The sequence below is a fragment of the Apium graveolens genome, chromosome 7 (assembly GCF_009905375.1).
Source record: "Apium graveolens cultivar Ventura chromosome 7, ASM990537v1, whole genome shotgun sequence".
NCBI classification, from domain to species: Eukaryota; Viridiplantae; Streptophyta; class Magnoliopsida; order Apiales; family Apiaceae; genus Apium; species Apium graveolens.
In genome coordinates, this window is record NC_133653.1 from 81134380 (window position 1) to 81156750 (window position 22371).

The 22371-nt window shown below is 34.0% G+C and overlaps 1 protein-coding gene across 1 annotated transcript; it reads left to right on the forward strand.

Moving 5' to 3' along the window:
- The first annotated feature begins 18085 nt into the window (after nucleotides 1-18085).
- Nucleotides 18086-18904, forward strand: LOC141672819 (putative germin-like protein 2-1). The gene is made up of 2 exons (XM_074479501.1): nucleotides 18086-18223; nucleotides 18369-18904. Exons 1-2 carry the CDS (start codon nucleotides 18112-18114, stop codon nucleotides 18902-18904), a joined length of 648 nt encoding a protein of 215 aa, XP_074335602.1. The 5' UTR covers nucleotides 18086-18111.
- Nucleotides 18905-22371: the final 3467 nt, after the last annotated feature.

The window sequence follows — 22371 nt, forward strand, 5'->3', positions numbered from 1 at the left end:
GCCTCGTCGTAGTGGGAGGGTTGTTCAACAGCCTGATAGATTCATGTTTTTGGGAGAGTCTTCAGACTTGGTCCCCGGTGAACATGATGATGATCCCCGTATATACGAAGAGGCAGTACAAGACAAAGATGCAGATCTTTGGCAAAAGGCGATGGAATCTGAGATAGAATCAATGTATTCTAATCAGGTCTGGGAGCTCGTGGAACCACCCAAAGGTATAAAACCTATTGGATGTAAGTGGATCTATAAGAAAAAGAGGGGATTAGATAAAAAGGTGAAAGCCTGGAAAGCAAGACTTGTTGTGAAAGGGTATACTCAGAAAGAAGGTATCGATTATGAGGAAACCTTTTCACCGGTAGTCATGCTTAAGTCAATCCGTATTCTTTTATCTATAGCAGCTCATCTCGATTATGAGATTTGGCAAATGGATGTCAAGACAGCTTTTCTTAATGGAAGTCTTGAAGAAACCATTTATATGCAACAACCAAAAGGATTCATTAAGGAAGGCCAAGAGCATCTGGTATGTAAGCTTAAGAGGTCTATTTATGGACTTAAACAAGCTTCTAGAGACTGGAATATTCATTTTGATCAGGCAGTCCAGTCATATGGATTTGATCAAAGTCCAAGCGAATCGTGCGTGTATAAGAGAAGTGAAGGTAATGTAGTGGTTTTTCTAGTACTATATATAGATGATATTTTACTCATTGGAAACAATGTTGAGATGTTGTCATCAGTAAACGCATGGTTGTTCAAACAATTTGACATGAAGGACTTAGGTGAAGCGACATACATCCTTGGGATCAAAGTTATAAGGGATCGCAAGAAAAAGGATGTTGGCTTTATCTCAAGAGCCCTACATTGATGAAGTATTAGCTCGTTTTAACATGCAGAACTCCAAGAAAGGTTTTCTACCTTTTAAGCATGGAGTTGCTCTATCTAAGAAGCAGTGTCCTTCGACACCTAAGGATATAGAGAGCATGAAAGCAGTTCCTTATGCTTCAGCATGTGGAAGCTTAATGTATGCTATGTTATGTACGAGGCCTGACATCTGCTTTGCTGTAGGCATGGTTAGTAGATATCAGTCGAACCCAGGTCAGGAACATTGGAGTGCAGTAAAAACTATACTCAAGTACCTGAGAAGGACTAAGGAGTGTATGTTAATTTACAAGGCCTCAGATCTATTTCTTTTGGGATATACTGATTCAGATTTCCAATCAGATAGGGATAAGAGGAAATCAACCTCGGGATATGTTTTTACTTTGGGAGGTGGAGCCGTTATATGGAGGAGTGTAAAGCAGAAATGCATTGCAGACTCCACCATGGAGGCCGAGTATGTGGCGGCCTCTGAGGCTGCCCAGGAGGTTGTATGGTTCAGGAACTTCCTTTTGGACTTAGATGTGGTACCTAATTTGCCTAGGAGCTTGACGGTGTATTGTGATAACACTGGTGCTGTGGCAAATTCAAAGGAACCGCGAGACCACAAAGCAGCTAAACATATTGAACGTAAGTATCATCTCATACGAGGAATCGTAAAGCGAGGGGATATAGTTGTGGCTCATATATCATCAGAAGACAACCGAACAGATCCTTTCATAAAGAGCTTGCCAGCCAAGGTTTTTGACAAGCATGTGGAAGCGATATGAGTCAGATGGATGGACACATAGATTTTTATGTAATAGTGGATTAAATAAACACTGATGTACACATAGAATATTTTGAGTATAAGTGGGAGATTGTTAGTGTATACTGAAAATATTTATTTGAAGTATGTACATTTATTTCTGGCCAGTTTATTTGAGAATCATTTGAATGTTTACATGTTGTCTAATATTATATATTGTGAACAATCTAGTATCAAATGGGATACAAAATATTAGATTGTTAAATACGGTTATATAATATAATAAGGTTCACAGCACAGGTGGTGTTGGACAATCCACTGGTATGGCTGTAGTATTATTTAGATTAGTTTATATTGACTAATAAATAATACTAGTATACTTTGTGTATATTGAACAGGATCAAATTTAGAATTATTCCCTTAATACTGATTAAGAAGGAGAACTAAGATTCTATGTTATTATTAATGCTTAGGTTCTTAATCCGGAAATAGTAATTGACACGTGTATATTATTTACATGCTTTGATTTATATATGAAATAATTCTTTTGAATTATATCATTATATTTTGGGTGATGGAATTATATACATGGTGGATATTATTTATTGAAGGAATCCATGTCCTGATAATATTCGGGTTAATGATGTCCCCTTGAAAGCTCAAAAAGATTTAATTATGTGAAACCCTGCAGGTGGAATTTATTCTGGCATAATTAAATAAAGGTTGAGTGGATGATCAAGGATAAAAGATATTAATTAAATAAATTATCAGTAATTTATTTAATTAATGGACATATGATATTTTAAACATGGGGAATTTAATAAGCAAATAATATTGGAACCGAATTAATTAAATTACGTTATTAGGAAAGGTAGTGCAAATATTAATTCTTTAGTGGATTGAATTAATATTTAATTACATTGGGCTAGGCTCACGATGTAATTAGAAGGCCCAACCTAATTATCCATGGTCCCTATTGTAGCCTATATATATTCTTATTCTCTTCTTGCTTGGAATTGGGTGAAAACATATTGTAGCCACCAAGGAGCAAGAAGAGAGGATAACTTGAGAAGACGGAGGCCACACTTAGCTCAAGGGAATTTGGGAATACAATAGAAGAGCGTGGAATCAACCATTAACAAGGTAATCCTCTTTTCGTAATCTTTATCGTAAAACGTAGTAACACCCTAAGTCCGTGGTTCCCAACATCCACGTCATACAAATTGGGGTCATGTTGCTGAGTTGGCATATGGGACCAATCCATGTGTCCTGCCACATGTCCTGCCACGTGGAAATTGACACAAAAAATACCTTTTTCCTACCAGGATCGGTAGGTTTTGAGTGAGTATTTCCTACCATAATTGGTAGGGTTTGATTGACAAATGGTAAGTGTTAAATGTGGTAGAAAATGGCTTGAATGTGGTAGGAAATATTGGAATATTTTCTTAAAAAATATTTTATTTCATTGATATCAATACAGAACAAGTTGTACATAAATTAATAGCTAAATCATAAGCATACAACAATAACCAAAATTGAAAAATTCATCATAAACCACAATTCGGACATATCACCATTATAACATAAAAAATAAAAATTTACATCTCCATGATAATTCCATATTAGGAATAATAATTTATTAGAACAATTAATAGATGTTTCAAAAGTTAAGACTCTAATCATTTTTAAGTTCTCATCATTGTTGAATCATTTGCCTTCATTTTTGTAATTTCTTCATTATCGTTGTTGAATAATTTGCCTACATTCTTTGTGATTTTTCAATTTTCGTCTTTGCTTGTTTCATTTCCTTGGTCTCGAGTAAAGAAAATCTACATAAGAAGAGTACATAAATGTTAGTAGCCATTAACACATGGACAATTAATACATGTAGTAAAAAACAAAATAGTAATTACATAAACGAATCAAGATAAAAAAAATATGTTAAAAATATTAAAATACATACATATATATGAGATGGTTAAAATGAAGAAAATGAAGATAATTACCAAAGAAAAAGAAGAGGCTGGAGAAATTATGAAATAAAATTTTGGTGGAGTAGATGAAATTGAAAGTGAAAGAGGAAGATAGTGGTTTATAGGTTCAAGTCACCAATTTCCTACCAATATTTCTAGGTTAAGGGTTCAGGGGCAATTTTTAAATTTTTGAGTTTAATTTCTTTTCCGTATTTAAAATTTTTATTTTTAAATTTAGCCCCACATTTGATTTTTTTTTGTGAAATTAAGGTTCATTTCCTACCAATATTGCTATGTTTTGAATTTGGCGAAAATTTGCAATTTTTGGTTTTTGCTCCATATTTAAAGTTTTTAGTTTTGGCTCCATGTTTGAAATTTTCTTGAAACTAAAGTTCATTTCCTACCAATATTAGTAGGTTTTGAGTTGGAATTTTGTTTAAATTTTTGGATTTCGCTCCAAATTTTAAAATTTTGAATTTGCTTTATTGTTTAAAATTTTGTTGTGCAAGACATGTCTGTATCATAACAAGACTAAGTCATATTGACAACCCTAAGATTAGTTTTATTGTAACCTTAATCTGTAATTTATACTTGTAACACTTAATGTCTATAAATATAAATGGAGCAGACTGAAGCATTTTTCCCTAAACAGTGTCAAGCCTAAGAATTCTATCTACAAGAAGATCAAGAAGGTCATGCCTCAGAAGTATTATGAAGAAGCTTGGAGTTGAATAATTCTGTTTGGTGAAAAATATTCTAAGTCAAGATCTCTACAAGTCACATAATAAGTGTTATAGAGAAGTCATTCGAGAACTCAGAAAGACCTATTGAGAACTCAGGAATTGTCTATCGAGAACTCAGGAAATGCTATTGGAGATATCGATAAGTCAGATACCCATTCGAGAACTCAGAGATATCGACAAGTATACATTCATTAGAGAACTCTGAGTTATCGATAAGCCAAAGTCAATTTGAGAACTCTGAGTTATCGATAAACCAAAATTCACTAGAGAACTCAGAGTTGTCGAAAAGTCAAGTCAACAATGAAGTTTCAGAGATATCGACAAGCTAACATGCCTATCGAGATGTCGAGTTCTCTACAGTTTAATTGGAGATCTCGAAGTGAAGAAATTTCACTAAGTACAGAATTGCAGAACAGTTCAATATCCAAGGTTGCAAATCAACAAACAATTCACACAACTGGATTGACGAGTCTACAAAAAGCAGCTTGCTTGAGAGATGTGCAAGATTAATGGTGAAGATTAACTGACAAAGGAGGATCAACCAATACACAGTGGATTAAGATATGCTAATCTAGATATGGAAATCTCACTTTTCCCTTAAATAGAAGTGATTAGTGACAGGTTAGAAAAGCAATTAGCACTTCTTATTGTTCACTGTGTAAACCAAAGTTAACTATCATATAAAGTTAACTGAGGCCCTTTGTTTAAGAGAGGACTGAATAGATTAGAAATTGTATTCTTTCTCAAGAAAGAAGCTAAGTTCTAAACCAAGAACTTAAAGATTTTGTAGCAAAATACTACTTGATTTTTAATATAAAATTAAGTGAGTTTTGAAGATCTATGTTTTACATATTTGCATTGTTATTTATGTTTAACATCTATTCTACAAAATCATTGATAACAACCAACTGCTAAACCCAAAGTCGATCAAAAAGTAAACATTTAAGCCAAAACACATTCACCCCCCCTTCTGTGTTGTATTCATATCTAACAAGTGGAATCAGAGAAAAATCTGAAATTAAACAGATTAGATCTTGGAAAAATGAATACACAGAAAATCAGTAGTATCAAGATTCCTCCCTTTGATAAGGCCAACTACACTTTATGGAAAAAGAAAATGTTGTTGTTTATAAGAATGGCCAATCACCTTTACATTCAGATCCTCAAGAACGGGCCCTTCACTCCTATGGTTAGAGTTGAGGAAACCATAGATGGAGACATGGTTATTCCAGCTCATTATGCTCCCAAGGATGCCTCTGAGTATACTGAAACTGAAAGAGAGAAAGTTTCCCTAGACAGTGCTTTGCATCTGATACTAATTGAGTCACTTGACAATGTAATGTATAATAACATTGTCAACTGTGACACTGCTAAACAGATCTGGGAAAAGATTGAGATACTCTGTGAAGGAACTGAGGATGTTAGGTCAAATCAAAGAAGGATATTGATTTCTCAGTATGAGGGTTTTATGGCTAAACCAAAGGAAGGTATTACTGATGTGTTTGAAAGGTTTAATAAGCTGATAAATGACTTGCAGCTTCATGATAAATTTTATGATGTTGAAGAAGTGAATTTGAAGTTCTTGCTTACTCTCCCTGATCATTTGGAACAAAAGATCTCTACAATCAGAGAAGGAAGGGATTTGAGTAGAATCACACTAGAAGTGCTCTATGGGGTTCTGAAAACTTATGAACTTGAAATGATTTAAAAGAAATCTTTAAGGGCTGGTCAAGGATATATAATTGATGGCTCAAGTACACTGATTGTGAATGATGGCCATACCTCTAATGATGAGCAAAGATCCCAAACTCCAGTAATTTCTACAAGTGAGAAAAGAGTCAATGACACTAAAGAGCAAGTCATACTGGAATTAGATGAAGAAGATGAGTTCTACACTCTTGATGAGCTTGATGAGCTAGACAAATCAATGGCTTACTTGCCTAGAAAATTCTCTAACATTAGAGTGAAGAAACCAAAATTTTTCAAGAGCAAAGGACAGTCCTTTAACAAAGACAGCAACTGGAAAGGAAAAGGGAAGTACACTCCTGATAGCAAAACTGGCTACAAAACTGGATCTGTTGATAGATCAAACATAAGGTGCTTTAACTGTGATGAGTTGGGTCATTTTGCTACAGAATGTAGGAAACCCAAGAAGGCAAAGAAAGACAAAGCCTATCTTGAATTGGAAGCAAAGTATGATGCTCTTCTAAAGAAGCAACAAGGGAAAGCTTATATTGCTGAGCGCAAAAGCTGGGATGATTCAGATAATGATGAAGATGAAGAAGTTAGAAACTATGCACTCATGGCCTTGGAGCAAGGAGATTCTTCATCATCTAAATAACAGGTACCAACTCTTACCATAATTGATTTAAATGTGAGTCAATATAAGGAAACTGTTGAAAAGATGAGCATAGAAATGTTCCACATTCATACAAGCATGGTTGCTACAAATGAGGAAGTTAGCAGATTGAAAAAGATCAATGAAAAACTTGAGAGTGAAAAACAAGAGACTGAATTGTTGCTGGTTGAGCTTGTTGCTGCTAAGCAAGAAAATGCATACTTTAAAGAACAAATTAAAGTGTGCAAGTGAAATTGAAGTAGTATTGAGAGAAAGGCTGGAGAAGAATGAAGTGAAGCTGAAATCCTTCAAAAATGCTTCTGAGTTGATTGGCCAATATCATGAAAAGAACAAGCCATGTGCAAACATTGCCATTGGTCTTGATTATGAAGGTTTGAATAACAAAAAGAAGTCTGTCAGTGACAAAGGAAAATCAACTGAAACTGAAAATATTCCAATTATTTTGAAGAAAGTTGAATCACCTTTGTTCAAGGCATGTGAGGTGAACTTCAGTGAAGAAGAGTTGACCATCAAATAGGAGATAGCTGATGAGGACAAGGAAAAGAAAAATGATGAGACAACTCAGTCTTCCATCTCTGTTGAAACACTAAAAGCCAATCAAGAAACTAAGGAGCCTGTGAAGGAGATTAAAGCTGAAGAGGTCAAAAAGAAAAAGAAGAATAGAAATCGAAAGATTGGAATAAACAAAAGCAATAATTTTTCTTATGTTGCAGATGCTCCTAGAAAGAGGTGTGAGAATTGTAGATCAATGAATCACCTAACTTACCTTTGTAAAAAGATTTTTAGCAATCCACCTGAAGGAGTCTGCAAGTACAATGAAGCTAAGGCTAATGATCCCTATTCATTCTGTGACAAGTTTGACTGCATTCCCTGCAACTTGAAAGTGATGAAGAGTTGCCAAAAATTGAGAACTGATCTCATAGAATCAAAAGTTGGTTCTATATCTGAAAGGGAAAATGCTCAACAGTCTATGAATTCTATTTTATCTGAAAATTCTAATTCTACTTCTGCAAAATCAGTTAATAAGAAGAAAGTGCCCAACACAGCTTGGGTAGCTAAATACACTTAATCCTCATTGTGTGCAGGGCAAAGGAAAGAAGGTCATATGGATCATTGATAGTGGATATTCCAGGCATATGACAGGTGATAAGGCCCTGCTATCATAATTTGAGGAGATGGCTGGCCCTTTGGTGACCTTTGGAGACAACAGCAAAGGATTCACAATGGGATATGGCAAGATTGTTTCTGGAAATATTGTCATTGAAGATGTAGCACTAGTTGCTGGATTAGAAGTAAATCTTCTAAGTGTTAGTCAATTTGCAGACAGAGGTTTTCAAGTTGTTTTCAACAAAGAAGATTGTGCTTTTATTAGCAAAAAGACTGGTGAAATTGCACTTAAAGGAGTAAGAAATGGAAGCTTGTTTGTTGCAGACTTAGACTCAACAAATAAGGATGAAGTGTGTTGTTTCTACACCAAGGCATCAGAAGAGCAAAGCAAATTGTGGCATAAGAAGCTATCTCACTTGAATTTCAAAGCAATCAACACCTTAGTCAAGAAGGAGCTTGTGAGAGACATGCCCAGTCTGGAATTTGCTCAACTGGAAGTTTGTGAAGCTTGTCAGAAAGGAAAAATGAAAAGATCAAGTCACAAGTCAAAATATGTGAATTCTATAAGTGCACCTCTGCAACTTATTCACATGGACTTGTTTGGGCCAGTGAATGCCTTGTCCATTTCAAGGAACAAATATGCCCTTGTCATGGTTGATGATTTTTCAAGATACACTTGGGTTGAGTTCATGTACTCTAAAGATGAAACTCCAAACATTATAATTGAGCACATTAAGAAAATTGAGAATCAAGCTGAAGGAAAAGTTAGTGTGAACAGATTGAGGAGTGATAATAGAACAGAATTCAGAAACTCAACATTAAGTGAATTCTGCAAAAATAAAGGCATTGTTCAAGAATTTTCAGCAGCTAGAACACCTCAACGGAATGGAGTAGTTGAGAGGAAAAATAGAACATTGGTTGAAGCTGCTAGAACCTTGCTACAAGATGCTCAGTTGCAAACTAGTTTTTGGGAAGAGGCTGTTAATACTAAATGCTACACTCAAAACAGATATCTCATCAACAAAGCTCATGGCAAATCACCTTACTCAATCATGTCTAACAGGAAGCCTACAGTGAAGCATCTACATGTGTTTGGAAGCAAGTGTTATATTCTAAAAGACAACTATGAATATGTGGGAAAATTTGACTCTAAAGTTTTTGAAACAATTTTTCTGGGATATTAATTGGAAAGAACAGCCTACAAAGTTTATGTGATTGATCAAAAGAAAATTATGGAACAGATGTGACTTTTGATGATGACAAATGTCCAGGCTTGGAATGCCTTGATGTAAATGATGCTGAAGCCCTTGCATTTAAGAATCTAACCATTGATAGTGATTCTGATGAGGAAGATGAAGTTGTGGCACAACAAATGACAAATGGAGAGACCTCTGAACAAAATCATGGGAATGAAAGCTCTCTTCAGACACCTGAATTTGATGGCAGAAAACTCAGGGGGAGAAGGAGAGAATGGAAATGACAGTCATGGTAATACTGAAGAAAATGATGAAGGCACTAGTCAACAGACACACGCTAGAAAGTGGGATAGGAGTCATACAGTAGAAGCTATTATTGGTGATCCCTCAGCTGGTGTGAGAACTAGAAGTGGAACTGCTAATGAATGCCTACATGCATGTTTTCTATCTCAAGTAGAGCCCAAGAAAACTGAAGAAGCCCTATTGGATCCTGATTGGATATGTGCTATGCAGGAGGAGCTGAATCAGTTTGAGAGAAACAAAGTTTGGAAATTAGTCCCTGCACCAAAGAACATAAGCATAATTGGAACTAAGTGGGTGTAAAGGAACAAAATGGATGAAAATGGAATTGTTACTAGAAACAAAGTAAGGCTGGTTGCTAAAGGCTACTCACAAGAAGAGGGAATTGACTATGATGAGACTTTTGCTCCTGTTGCAAGACTAGAAGCAAAGAGAATTTTTCTGGCATTTGCTGCACACTCAAATTTCAAGGTGTATCAAATGGATGTCAAGAGTGTTTTTCTTAATGGTGAACTAGAAAAAGAAGTTTATGTGCAACAGCCACCAGGCTTTGAAGATCCAGAATTTACTAACTTTGTTTACAAATTACTCAAGGCTCTATATGGATTGAAACAGGCACCTAGAGCCTGGTATGACACACTGTCAGAATTTCTACTCAAACATGGTTTTACCAGAGGTACTATTGATAAAACTCTCTTCTACAAGAAGCATGGTGAAGATATGATCCTAGTTCAAATCTATGTGGATGATATCATCTTTGGATCTACAAATGAAAAGCTTTGTCAAAGATTCTCTAGGCTAATGCAGAGTGAGTATGAAATGAGCATGATGGGAGAATTGAGTTACTTCCTTGGACTTCAAGTTAATCAAAGAAGTGATGGTATTTTCATCAGCCAAACCAAATATGTGAATGACTTATTGAAGAAATTTGGTATGGTGGATAGCTCACCTGCATCTACATCAATGTCTACTACAACCAAGTTGGATGAAGACAAGAAAGGCAAGAGTGTGGATATTTCAAGCTACAGAGGGACGATTGGATCATTGCTTTATTTGACTGCTAGTAGACCAGACATCATGTTTGCTACTTGTCTATGTGCTAGATTTCAAGCCAATCAAAGGAATCACATTTGATGGCTGTGAAAAGGATTTTCAGATACTTAAAGGAAACTCCAAACTTGGGATTATAGTATCCTAAGGGAACTGGTTTTGAAGCTGTTGGATACACAGATGCAGATTTTGCTGGATGCAGGGTTGATAAGAAAAGTACTAGTGGAAGCTGTCAATTTCTTGGTCAAAAACTTGTATCCTGGTATAGTAAGAAATAACAATCTGTGTCAACTTTCACAGCTGAGGCTGAATATATAGCTGCTGGAAGTTGTTGTGCTCAGGTGCTTTGGATTAGAAATCAGCTAATGGACTATGGTCTAGTGTTACACAAAATTCCTCTTATGTGCGACAATACTAGTGCCATATCTATAGTAGCTAATCCAGTTAATCATTCTAGAACAAAGCACATTGATGTTATGTACCATTTTATCAGGGAAAATGCTGCAAATGGTACCATTGAGCTCATTTTTGTTCCAACAGAGAAATAATTAGCTGACATTTTTACTAAACCTTTGGATGAAGCAACCTTCACTAGACTTGTGAGTGAAATTGGAATGCTCAATTCTTCATCCTAAGGCAAGAACTCAACTAATGTTTTGCAGCAGATTAATTTCTAATAAATCAACCTAGTTTGATTTAATTGGAAATTAACTAAAATATAAATTATAAGTATTTCAGAATCTCTGTATATATTTTTTTAAAAACTCAAAAATTAACTTAGAATATTTCAAATTCTAAGTAAACTGCGTAGTTGTTAATTTATATCTTAAATGTGTAAAATTAACACAAGGCAGAATAACAGTACTCAAAGGTATAGAGAACTGAGTTCTCGATATGTCAAAATGACTTATCGACAAGTCATTTTAGAGTTCTCGAGTGAGTCCTCGATAAGTCTATTTACAGACTTCTCGAATGACTTCTCGATAAGCTCTATTATGACTTATCGATAAGACCATATAGAGTTCTCTAATAGTGTTAATACACAGAGTTCTCGACAAGGATATTTTGAGACTTATCAATAACTCAGAACTAAAATAATTTAATTCAATGAATTATTTTAGACAAATACTTTTGGAAAATTTATTCTGATTTCAATTTGATTTAATTTAATCATTTAATTTTATTTATAAATAGTTAAATAAAATATAATTATTGATAATTAAGCCATATAATTCCTAAATATTATTTTGATTTCTTAAAAATAAATTTAGGTATTTAAAAATCAATAAATATTACTATTAATTGATTTATTCTTAATTTATTCGTAATAAATAGACCGTTCGTCCGATTATTACGAAACGAACGTGTCTAGACTGAGAAAAATATTTCGCTTTCAATAAAAATACTTTCGAGACCTAAATCTTTTTGTATCAAAAGGTTGCTTCTTTTACAAGTCATCGTAAGTTGGTTATTGATCGATAAATCATATTTTTGCCCTGATTTCAATTCTAAAAGGGTCGAGTCAAATGTTTTGACGAACCGAGTCAAGTGTTATATGAATTATGTGATACGTGGATTATGTGTGTACATGATATATGAATTACGTGCGTATGTGAGTGATAATTCTTTTGGTTGACTGTTTTTCTTTTGTGTGGGTTATCGTATAGGTAGATGATAGGGTTTTAAAGCGTAATTTGTTGAGTAAGTATTATAGATATGGATTGTTCGAGTTGATCAGGACAAGACATTGGAAAGAATAAAATGGGATGGTATTGGATATCTGGCTTCTAGCAATAGCATGAGCAACACATCAGTGGATTGTTGAAATAGAAAGACAGCGAGTTCATGAGATGTCAGACTTGGATAATTGTGATGTTGCGAGTATGCCTAACTGCTAAAAATCAAATGCAAGTTTTTTACGCTATTCTAATTCTAGAATAGTTTAATATTTTACATATCAAACTGCTTATGATTATGAAAGTATTCTTCTCTATTCCCATTTTGGAATAGATAATTGTTTTACATATCGCTGAATTAAATGCTTATTATGCAAGTACTTTTCTGCTATTCTAATTTCAGAATAGTTTACTGTTTTATGTATCTAAATACTGGAAGTTGATAATTATAAACACATTGTAGTAAATACTAGGGATATGACCTATTTTTAAAATTAAGCATACCCGTATTTTATTCGGGGTTGCTCTATGGGATTGGAAAGTTTGGTGTAAGAGGCCCTGAGATAGGAGTCCAACTTTTGAGGAGGATATGTTAACAATTCCATATTCCCATTGGCTAACATACTAGCCTATTTTGGTACCTACATTTGGAAATCCCAATTATATCTAGGGTAGAGAAATGTACCGATAAGCTATAATCGGGTGTTATTGCTTTTGAACCTGATCAGGGGCAATAATGTTTATTTGAGTGTATCCAATCCATATTGCTTGTGTGGCTATTATATATTTGTTTCGAGCAGTTAGTTCATTTTGATGTCATACTGTATTGTTCAGTTGAGATACATAATGATTTATCCAGTACTTCTGTTTTGAATAAAAATGTGAGATGAAGTTTTGATTCAGTTTCTGAGTGATCTTGATACATAATTTTTTATTAATATCAAAAGTGGTATTGATATGTATAATTGATGTTAACGTCAATACTTCAGTACTGGTATGTTGTGAGCATCTAAGTTAGTATCGATATCTAATTTGATGTGATATCAAAATAAGTATTGTTATCATGTTGTTTTTTTTTATTAAAATGTATATAAGTTTATGATTCAGTCCAGAGTGACTGTTTCATATTGTTGTTTACGATATTTCCGTAAACACTGGTTTATGAGTTTTATTCACATCGAGATTCAAAGTATTGCTGAAGCATTTCGCTCATAAACATCAAAAGAGTCTTGAATACAGACGAACAACCAATTCTGGGATTCCTTAACTAAATTTTTCTGATTCAGCAATTATGATTTTAAATGTTATGCTCTATTGCAGATCTCAGTTTTATATCAAAAAGACCATATATATGTTATAATGAACTTGCTGAGCATTTCTTTCGCTCATGCTTGTATATTTTTTTAATTTAACCTTCCAGTGAGGATTAGCTTACGTTATTTAGCCGCGTAATTCGAGAAAGTAAAGAAGAAGCTTTTGGAAGATGGTTGGTCCAGGGTTTGTGGAACTAGAGTAAGTTCTATTGTGGAAAGTTGTTTATATATATTATGGTTGTGTGATTGTATAATTGGGCCTAGTATACTTCCTTTCAAAGTTATACTAGCGGGTTAGCCTTGAGATTTAAAATATTGAAAAGAGTTTGTAAAGAAAGTTACAAAAATTTATTTATGGAAATTGGATATCTTATTTTTAGAACTGTAACCTAAAAGATCTTGGATTAGTTTGGGGTCGTAGATGTTATATTTCAACTGCTGTCATTTGTTTGTTGATTAAACAAGTTATTTTGGATTAAGGTTTCATCATGACGACCAAATCCTCTGACCCCGGATTTGGGGGCGTTGCACCTAATCCGTGTCACCGCCTTGCAACTAGTCTGTGTTGTCGCCTGACGCCTGATCAATGCCCACTACAAGAAAAAAATATAAATTCGACCCAAAAAATCGGTCAAATTTAGGTTAATTCGACCTCACGCGATCGAATTTAAGTAAATCAACTGATTTTGAATCTATTGTAATAAAGGGATTCGAATTTAGGAGTTCATTCGTATTTAACTAAATTCGACTAGCTAATTACGACCAGATAATTACGAACGCTTAAATTTAACCGAAGAAATTCGACCGAGGGAATCGAATTTATTTTTTCACCTAAATTTGAAAATCCCGCCCAAATAATTTATTTTTTTGAAACAATTTAAAAATCCCGCCCAAAAAATTATTTTTTTTGAAAAAATTTAAAAATACCTCCAAAATTTTTAATTCGATCTTATGCAATCCAAAATTAATTTTAACTATTTTTTAACATAAATTCAACCGAATTCGATCAATTTTAACAAACCATTTTTTTACAAAAATAGCGAAAATTGTTGTTCCAAATAAAAAAAACCAAAGGTCCAAAACAAGTCTGGAGATGTACTGATAACATCATAAGAAAGCTAACGATCCACCCAAATTCTTGTTTTCGGCTTAGCAAAGAATTACATCTGCATTCAAAACATTAAAAATTATGAAATGAGTCAAAATCTACGTATTATTAACTTATTTACAGGATTTTTTAATATTGAGAACATACTTATATTTACAAATATATAACTTTAAAAGCCTAACATAAATGGGTTTCATCCTTACATAAAATGGTTCCTGATTCTTTAACAATCTAAGATGTAACAAAAGAAATCGGCAAGAAGCAATGAACAATGAGCAGCATCAATGAGTAGAGCATTCCTCTGACTTTTTATAATAATGAATTGAGAAGGTTTTGAATGACCTGACTTTTTATACTTTTAACGACTTTGAAGAACATAATCCCAGTTGGTTAATGCAAGGGTTTTAGAGTTTCAAGTAAGTTTAAAACCCTTTTTTTTGTTTGCATTTGTTTCTTGATTTTATGATGCATTTATTCTTAACCTTTGTTGTAATTTTAGAAATATTATAGACATCTTAAGGGGCAAAGTCGTGCAAAAGCCCGAAAAATTATTGAAGATCACATCAAGGTGACAATCAAAAAGACGTTGAATGAGCTTAAAAAAGAGTTGACAGAAAAGCAAGAAAAGAGGGTGTTTCAAACGAATCTTTAAAGCCGCCTTATTGGTCCGTTTCTTTTTGGAAGGATCTTTTAAAGTATTGGGAGAAAAATTAAGGGAACTTATATAGGTAGGCGGTTGGATTCGCTAACCGGCAACAAGTTGAAAGATTGCATAGTGTCGATGCTCGGTCATTTAACAAAGTGCGAGAGGTAATGACATTTTTTTCAAACATGCACACACGCACATCTGGAATTACCAAACTTTCCTTTTTTCCGTTTTGCTAATCAAATGTTTAATAATGTCAACTAAGCCCGTGATAATATAAGTTGTTTAATATGTAGAAAGGTAATGACGAACAAAAACAAGAACAAACCGACTAGACTTAAGGTTTGGGATAAATGTCATATGAGAGTTGGATCGGATCTGGAAAATCCCGTTTCCACTACTCCAGCTGCCATGCGTATTGCGGTAATGAAATTTTTTAAGTCTATATGTGCATTCTCATTTTTATTAAATAGAATTAAGTTTGCATTCGCATTTTTATTATTATTTTTATAGATTTGATTGTTTCAATAAAACTTGAAACTTGCGTAGGAACAATATGCCGCTATTCTTGAGCGTATGTGCGTGGAGATGACACAAACGGGTGATAAAGATGAGCCATGGGATTGGTGGATGTAAGTATTGGGGGTCCCCGAAGGTAAAAATCCAAAGAAAAATAATGTTGTTTGATTCCCCAATGCTCGAGTCACCGATCTTTTGCCTACATTAGCTACGCACTACCGAGATTCCACCCAGAATGAAGCCGGCTCATCCTCATCCGCTCCTAGACAACGTGAAGTCATCCCCGACAATGTCTATCTTGCCATCGTGAGAAACGGGCCTACAGAGATTTGTGCTAATCCAAGTCAGTTTGCTCGTCAACTATCCGATGAGGAGATAGCCACATTTGCTCGTACCGCTTTTTGAGGCCTCGGATCCGGCCTCCGATCCAAGTCAAAGATTACAATGGAATAACCTAATCGGTGGTGAGATTGTACACATTGTTGGAAGTTTGGTTGAAGACATCGTCCAGAAAACCGAAACTCGTATTGTTTGTGTTGTTTAATTATTTGTTCTCATTTGCAAATAATTTCTTTCTTTTTTATTATTAGTTTATAATTTTGCATATAGGAAAACAATCGGCGTGCTTTGGAAGATGACAAGGATTATACATCCGAGGACGAGGTGACAACTGATGAGGACGTTGATGATGTCGGTGGGGATGGTGGGCAGGAAGATAAAGACGGTGAATCGTTCGAAGTTTTTTGGTTGGATTAGTTAAATTTATCGTTTATGGGATGATTGTAATTTAAAAGTTTTTTGTTTATGGGATGATGATATGTTTGCAGTGTGATTCTTTTTTGTGTTGATTTCAAAGCTACTTTACGGTTTGATGCTCCGGGTATCGGAGTTAGTATTTTATTTGTATGGATATATTATGGTTATGACATTTTATATAGTAGAGTTTTATCGGATTTAGTACTTTGCTTGATTTGATGTATTGATTGTATAATGGTGTTATGTTGATTTGGATGTGTAGAGAATTGGTGTTTTATTTATCTGAATTGGTTTAGTATGGGACTGCTAAAAACTTACAATTTTTTTTTAAAAATTTAGATTCAAAACCGACCGAAAGATGACACAACCGACCATTTTTTACCATTACAATTCCCAGAAAACCGACCGATTATGCACATAACCGACCATCTTCTTCGTAAAACCGACCACGTTCTTGACAGGGTGGTCGGTTATATATGGTGGTCCGTTATGTATAGTTAAGTTGGCTTCTGGTTTTAAACTGACCATTGTGCACATAACAAATGGCAAGGTCAACTAATTTAAAATATATACATTTCGTTTTACTAAAATTGAGAAACGACATAAAAATAATTAGATTAAAGAAAGTAATGCTACCTTCAATCAGATGTGGATAATAGATATTTCATAATAGAATTAATCAGCCAAAGATCACTTTCCAAAATACAACTTTAGTCTAGTGTGTGGGATTATTATGTGTTTTGGTGGAGTAATGAGTAATATATATATATATATTAATCTCTCTCTATATCAAATTAGGGAGTACGAAAATATTTATTTATTATTATAATGATTTTTCTATATTTGTAAACGAGGACAACTTCTTTAAAAAACTTTCTAAAATAAAGTAAATATATTAGGTGATGAACTACTAAATAGAGAAATATTTAAAATTAAATAAATTCAATAATGAAACACACATCACCAAAATTTCAATTAATATAAATACTCAAGCTCCCCAAGGGTAAGAAAAAAATGTTATAAATAGTTCATAGAAAATAATAATTCAGATTTTATTGAATTTAAAAGAATTAAAATATTAAATGTAATAAAAATAAGAATAAACAAAGCACTTATACTTTGAGTATTAAAAAAAAAATTATGTAGTCTGAAATATTTAACCATTAACATTAATGAAATAATAACTTTGGGTTAAAGTGATGTAATAGGAACTAGGAATTATCTGTGCATTTGAAAGATTCAAATTCAGCCGTTGAAACACTTAAAAATGGATGTGCGGATTCAATTTGGTCTCATTACTAATTCGTGGAGAAAGACAGAGGGTATATATATCAAACGGCAATCATACAGCTGCTAGTTCATGCATGCACGCGTCTGTGAACTACGTCAAATGAAATATATATGCAATTAAATTAAGTAAACAATGGTATTAGTTTTGTACAAATCCGTCCTCCCACCAAGGTTAGTTGACTAGATTATTGTCCATGCCAGTGTGTGTTATCGTTAATTTGAATATGAACTTTTTACAGTACTATTTGATCTGTCTAAATCATGTTAATTCCCACTCGGCGTTAGATACGCATGCAAGGGGAGTACGACTGTTTCATGAAATCCAAACTTAGGACGGCAGTCGTGGTGGAAATAGGACATATCACTCAGTATATAAGGAAACACCTGTGTGGCCATTTAGGCATATACTTTTAATCATAACCCATCTCTCTGTTTACACAAAATTTGAAAGGAAATGGTAAATATGATTGTCTTGGTTGGCCTATTAGCTCTTTCTTTCTGCATTGCCATGGCAGCTGACCATAGTCCACTTCAAGATTTTTGCGTGGCTCAATCAAACAGCCAAGGTATAAAATATTTACAAGTACAGTTTTATTGTTTATGTCAATGGTACCTCCATCCAAATATATTGAATTTATAGTTTTAAGCGGCTTCTAGTACCCAGTATACCTATGATATATATGGATATTATGCAGTGCTTATATTTTGCAGTGCTTCTTAATGGATTAGCATGCAAGAATCCAAGCATGGTCCAAGCCAGTGACTTTTCCTTTAGCGGACTTCATATATCAGGTAACACAAGCAATGCAGTTGGCTCTAGGGTAACTCCTGTGGCCACAACCCAAATTCCAGGACTAAATACACTAGGCATCTCCCTTGTCCGCATTGACTATGCACCATGGGGCATCAATCCTCCTCACACACATCCTCGTGCCACAGAGATCTTAACCGTCATGGAAGGAAGCCTTGAAGTTGGTTTCGTCACCTCAAATCCCGATAATCGATTAATTTCAAAAATACTACACAAGGGTGATGTGTTTGTCTTCCCTATTGGTCTCATTCACTACCAGCGAAACATAGGAAAGGGCAATGCCATGGCTATTGCAGGTCTTAGCAGCCAAAATCCAGGAGTCATTAGCATTGCAAACGCTGTTTTTGGTTCAAAACCAGCTATATCAAGTGATGTACTTGTTAAAGCATTCCTTGTGGACAAGAGGGTTGTCTCCGGTATGCAGTCCAAGTTCTAAGATATATTATTGATTACATTTGACGCCATTCTATTTTCTTATTCTTTTTAGTAGTTTGAGAGAAATGCTGCAACTGTTCTAGCACCAACGACACTCCTGCTTTAGCTTTGTATCATTGTATACTCAGATGGTTCTTGGTTCTTTGCAGTTATTTTTTATTTTCTTGCTGGTGAAATATAAATTTTATAACATATTGTTTCCATGGATGTCCACGGGATTAATCTACCAATGCAACCATCAGTGAAAAATTATACACTCCTTAGTCTCGTAGATATTTAGCTTGTGTTAGACGGTAAGAAAAATTAAGTTGTTTATTAGTCTTTGGAGAAATAAGAGACCAAGGAGAACAAAATAACCGGTCAAACACCTCTCAACTAGAATGTGGTCTGTCACAAATACAAATACATAATTGTTGTTATATTCTGGTGGACAATGGCCAACTTAGCCTCTCAAAAAATATTTACTTTTTCATAAGTCTGTCTCCACTTTGCTAAAAAAATATTTCAAAGTATAAAATCTTTGGTATATTCTATTGGACAAACTTAGTATTTTAGACTAAGTTGTGAATCATTTTGAGACTCTATATGAGTGAGACACATTATGTGTTAGTGGTGTGTATTTATTGGAACGTATTCTTCTCTTCGAGAGGATTCCAACGCATATTAACACGCTCAAAATGAGTAAAAGGTGAATGAGAACTGATGTTCCAAAATTTTACCTTTTAATATGAAAAGTGGTTTTGTACCACATCGAGAGTAGCACAAACTTATTCCTTAGTTTTTCTTATAAATACCATGTACCACATCGAAAATAAAAACAAGTCCTTTCAAGCCTCTCTTTATAAATAGAGTCTTAGGGCACCAGTTTTATTAAGTCAAGGAAATAAAAGTCATCTCTTTCATTCTTGGTCTCTTTAGTCTTAAATTTTTTCAATATTCCGGTGATAATTCTCGGGCTCAGTTCAAGTTCGCTGAGAGTATATTCGATCTATCGATTATACTAGTATCTCGTTTTATCCTGGGAAGCAGGTCGCTAAACACGGATGATGCGGGGCGAAACTGCTTTAAGGAGACAGTTTTCTGGACTCGAGATTAAATCCAATCTCTGTTTGTTTTCTCAAACCCTTCTCCTAATTTAATTGTTAATTCTTATATGCTTATGTGATTTAAGAATTAGCAATGTTCTTATGAATTAGTTATATATTCAATATATATATAATAATGTCTTTATCGTACAAGATTGATAACAATCTTAAAGCAGTTTTTTCAATTTTCATACTTTCCTGTGAGTAGACGCAAAAGTCAATTTGATTGTTTAAATTGGATTTATTTATGGGTATATGAGTGGCCATTATTTGCCTCATTAATTAAATTAAATTTAGTGCGTTAATTTCTTTGATCACTTGTTGCCATGTGCTTGAAATTAATATAAATTTGATTTTAAGTGGTGCTTTGTTTAAGCATAACAGGTACGAGGCAAAAGTAAGCACAAAGTTGTTGGATAATTGGTTTCTTATAAGGCTATTGATGCTTTAATGGTTATTGATTTATGATCAACTTATATTCAAGTGGACATATTTGGTGACATCTCTCTCGGGTTGATCATTATAAATTGGTAGATTAAACTAAAATTTATAATTCGTCCATGTTTTCGCTATTAATGGATAGCTTATTATGTTTTGTTAACATGGTGATTGATTTCTTAATTCTGAATTGATTTTGGAATTATTAGTACACTGATACAAGAATCGTATATGCTATAGTTTACATGAGTGTTTGCAAGTTCATAACATGATATTGCTATGCAATTAAATGATATGGCTACATATATGTGACCCTTCATGATGGAACTTGATTATTTGGTGATTAATTTTTAATCATTGTTGAGTGATGATAAGGCATCAATTATTATTGTTTAATCTTTAATAATGGAGTTATATCACAAACTTGTAATACTGGATAGAATGCAGTAACATGTTTGTTGTTAAATAATGTGACGAGGTGGGCAGCTGAAGTGAACCAGATTTACAATTGCTCAGGATTCTCCACATTAAAAAACCTAATGGGCCTGGAGTACAGGTTATGGGTCGGCACATAAATTATATTTTTCTGGTTGGATTTTTCCTCCAGTTAAATAGTAATTTCACGTGTTGGTGTCGGTCTGCTGCGGCAGTGACACACGAGCCTATTATAGTTATCCATATCATACTTAATACGGCGAATATTGATCTCAGTATTTATGCTGAACTTCGGAGAGAATCCGAAAAGTTGTTAACCCTAACGCATCAGTTGATCAAGGATCACTGAATGTGGGGTTATTGAAGATTTATGTTCTTCCTTGGGCCTTTTATGGTTGTACCAGTAGGTGAGCCAGAAATGTAGGTTCGTGTGAACCATGTAAATATTTTAGAGAAATTCGGTAATTGAATTTTTAATAATAAGAACCACGGGAAGTTCTTTAAACATGATATTAAAATCTTATAGGTTTTAATGAATGACGTAAAACCTGCTCAGATGAGAGGTAGTGACACGATACGTGTTTACTGTCTGATTTGATAGTAAAACATTTATCACTCGTACTCGTAGTCGAGTCAATATTGAAGCTAAATAGAGAGATGTGTGCTCTATAAACTCAAGGGTAAATCCAACTTAATACAGATAATTAAGATGGTAGTGAATAAATTTGATGATGAATAATCACCGGGAAAATTCTGTTTGCAATGTGAATATTCATGAGGTCGTTGCACCTTACTCGCATTAAATAAATGGAGTAGATGCAGGCTTGAGTTGCGCTCTGAGAGAGATGCAAAACGATTCTGATCAGCTCAGACTATCACTGAATTTGAGGATATTAGTTACGAAGGGCTAATCGTTCCTTAAACATGATACCACAGAAGGAAATAATTAAATTTCCTATTAGTTTTGGAATATTTTCTGACATTCTGTAAAAATATTAAAATTGTGGGGGTATCTAAAATAGAAAATTATTGAATTTTCTATGAATAGTGGAATGTAATGAAACATTCTTGAAAATAATTGAAATGTGGGGGTATCTCGAAACTTGATACCAATACCTCTATTGGTAGCATGAGATCCAAAATCAATTGAGATATTTTGGATGGATACATAGACAATGGTTGAGTCTAATAATATCCGATATATGAATCTAATTTTTGAGATTCGTAAGAATACTATTACAGAGTTTAGGAATGCTTATGCGATAAGCTAGTAGATCCTAGTAGATCTGTAATTAAAAGTCATCTAAATGAACTTACGAGTTATTGGATGAATGTGAGGATGAACCTGCAGAGAGCAAAAGACTTGGATAATTGCTAGTCCCGAATGTCTTGATAATTTGCTTGAAGGTGAACTCGTAAATTTAATAGAAGCAATGCGCTTCTCGTATAATTTCTTGATAAGTGAATATATCAAGAGAAAATTTGACTATTATTGAGAGTCAATAAATCA

Coding starts and splice junctions, on each gene's coding strand:
- LOC141672819 (XM_074479501.1), top strand. CDS start 18,112: ATGGTAAATATGATTGTCTTGGTTGGCCTATTAGCTCTTTCTTTCTGC. Junction 18,224..18,368: donor GGCTCAATCAAACAGCCAAG/GTATAAAATATT, acceptor TATATTTTGCAG/TGCTTCTTAATGGATTAGCA.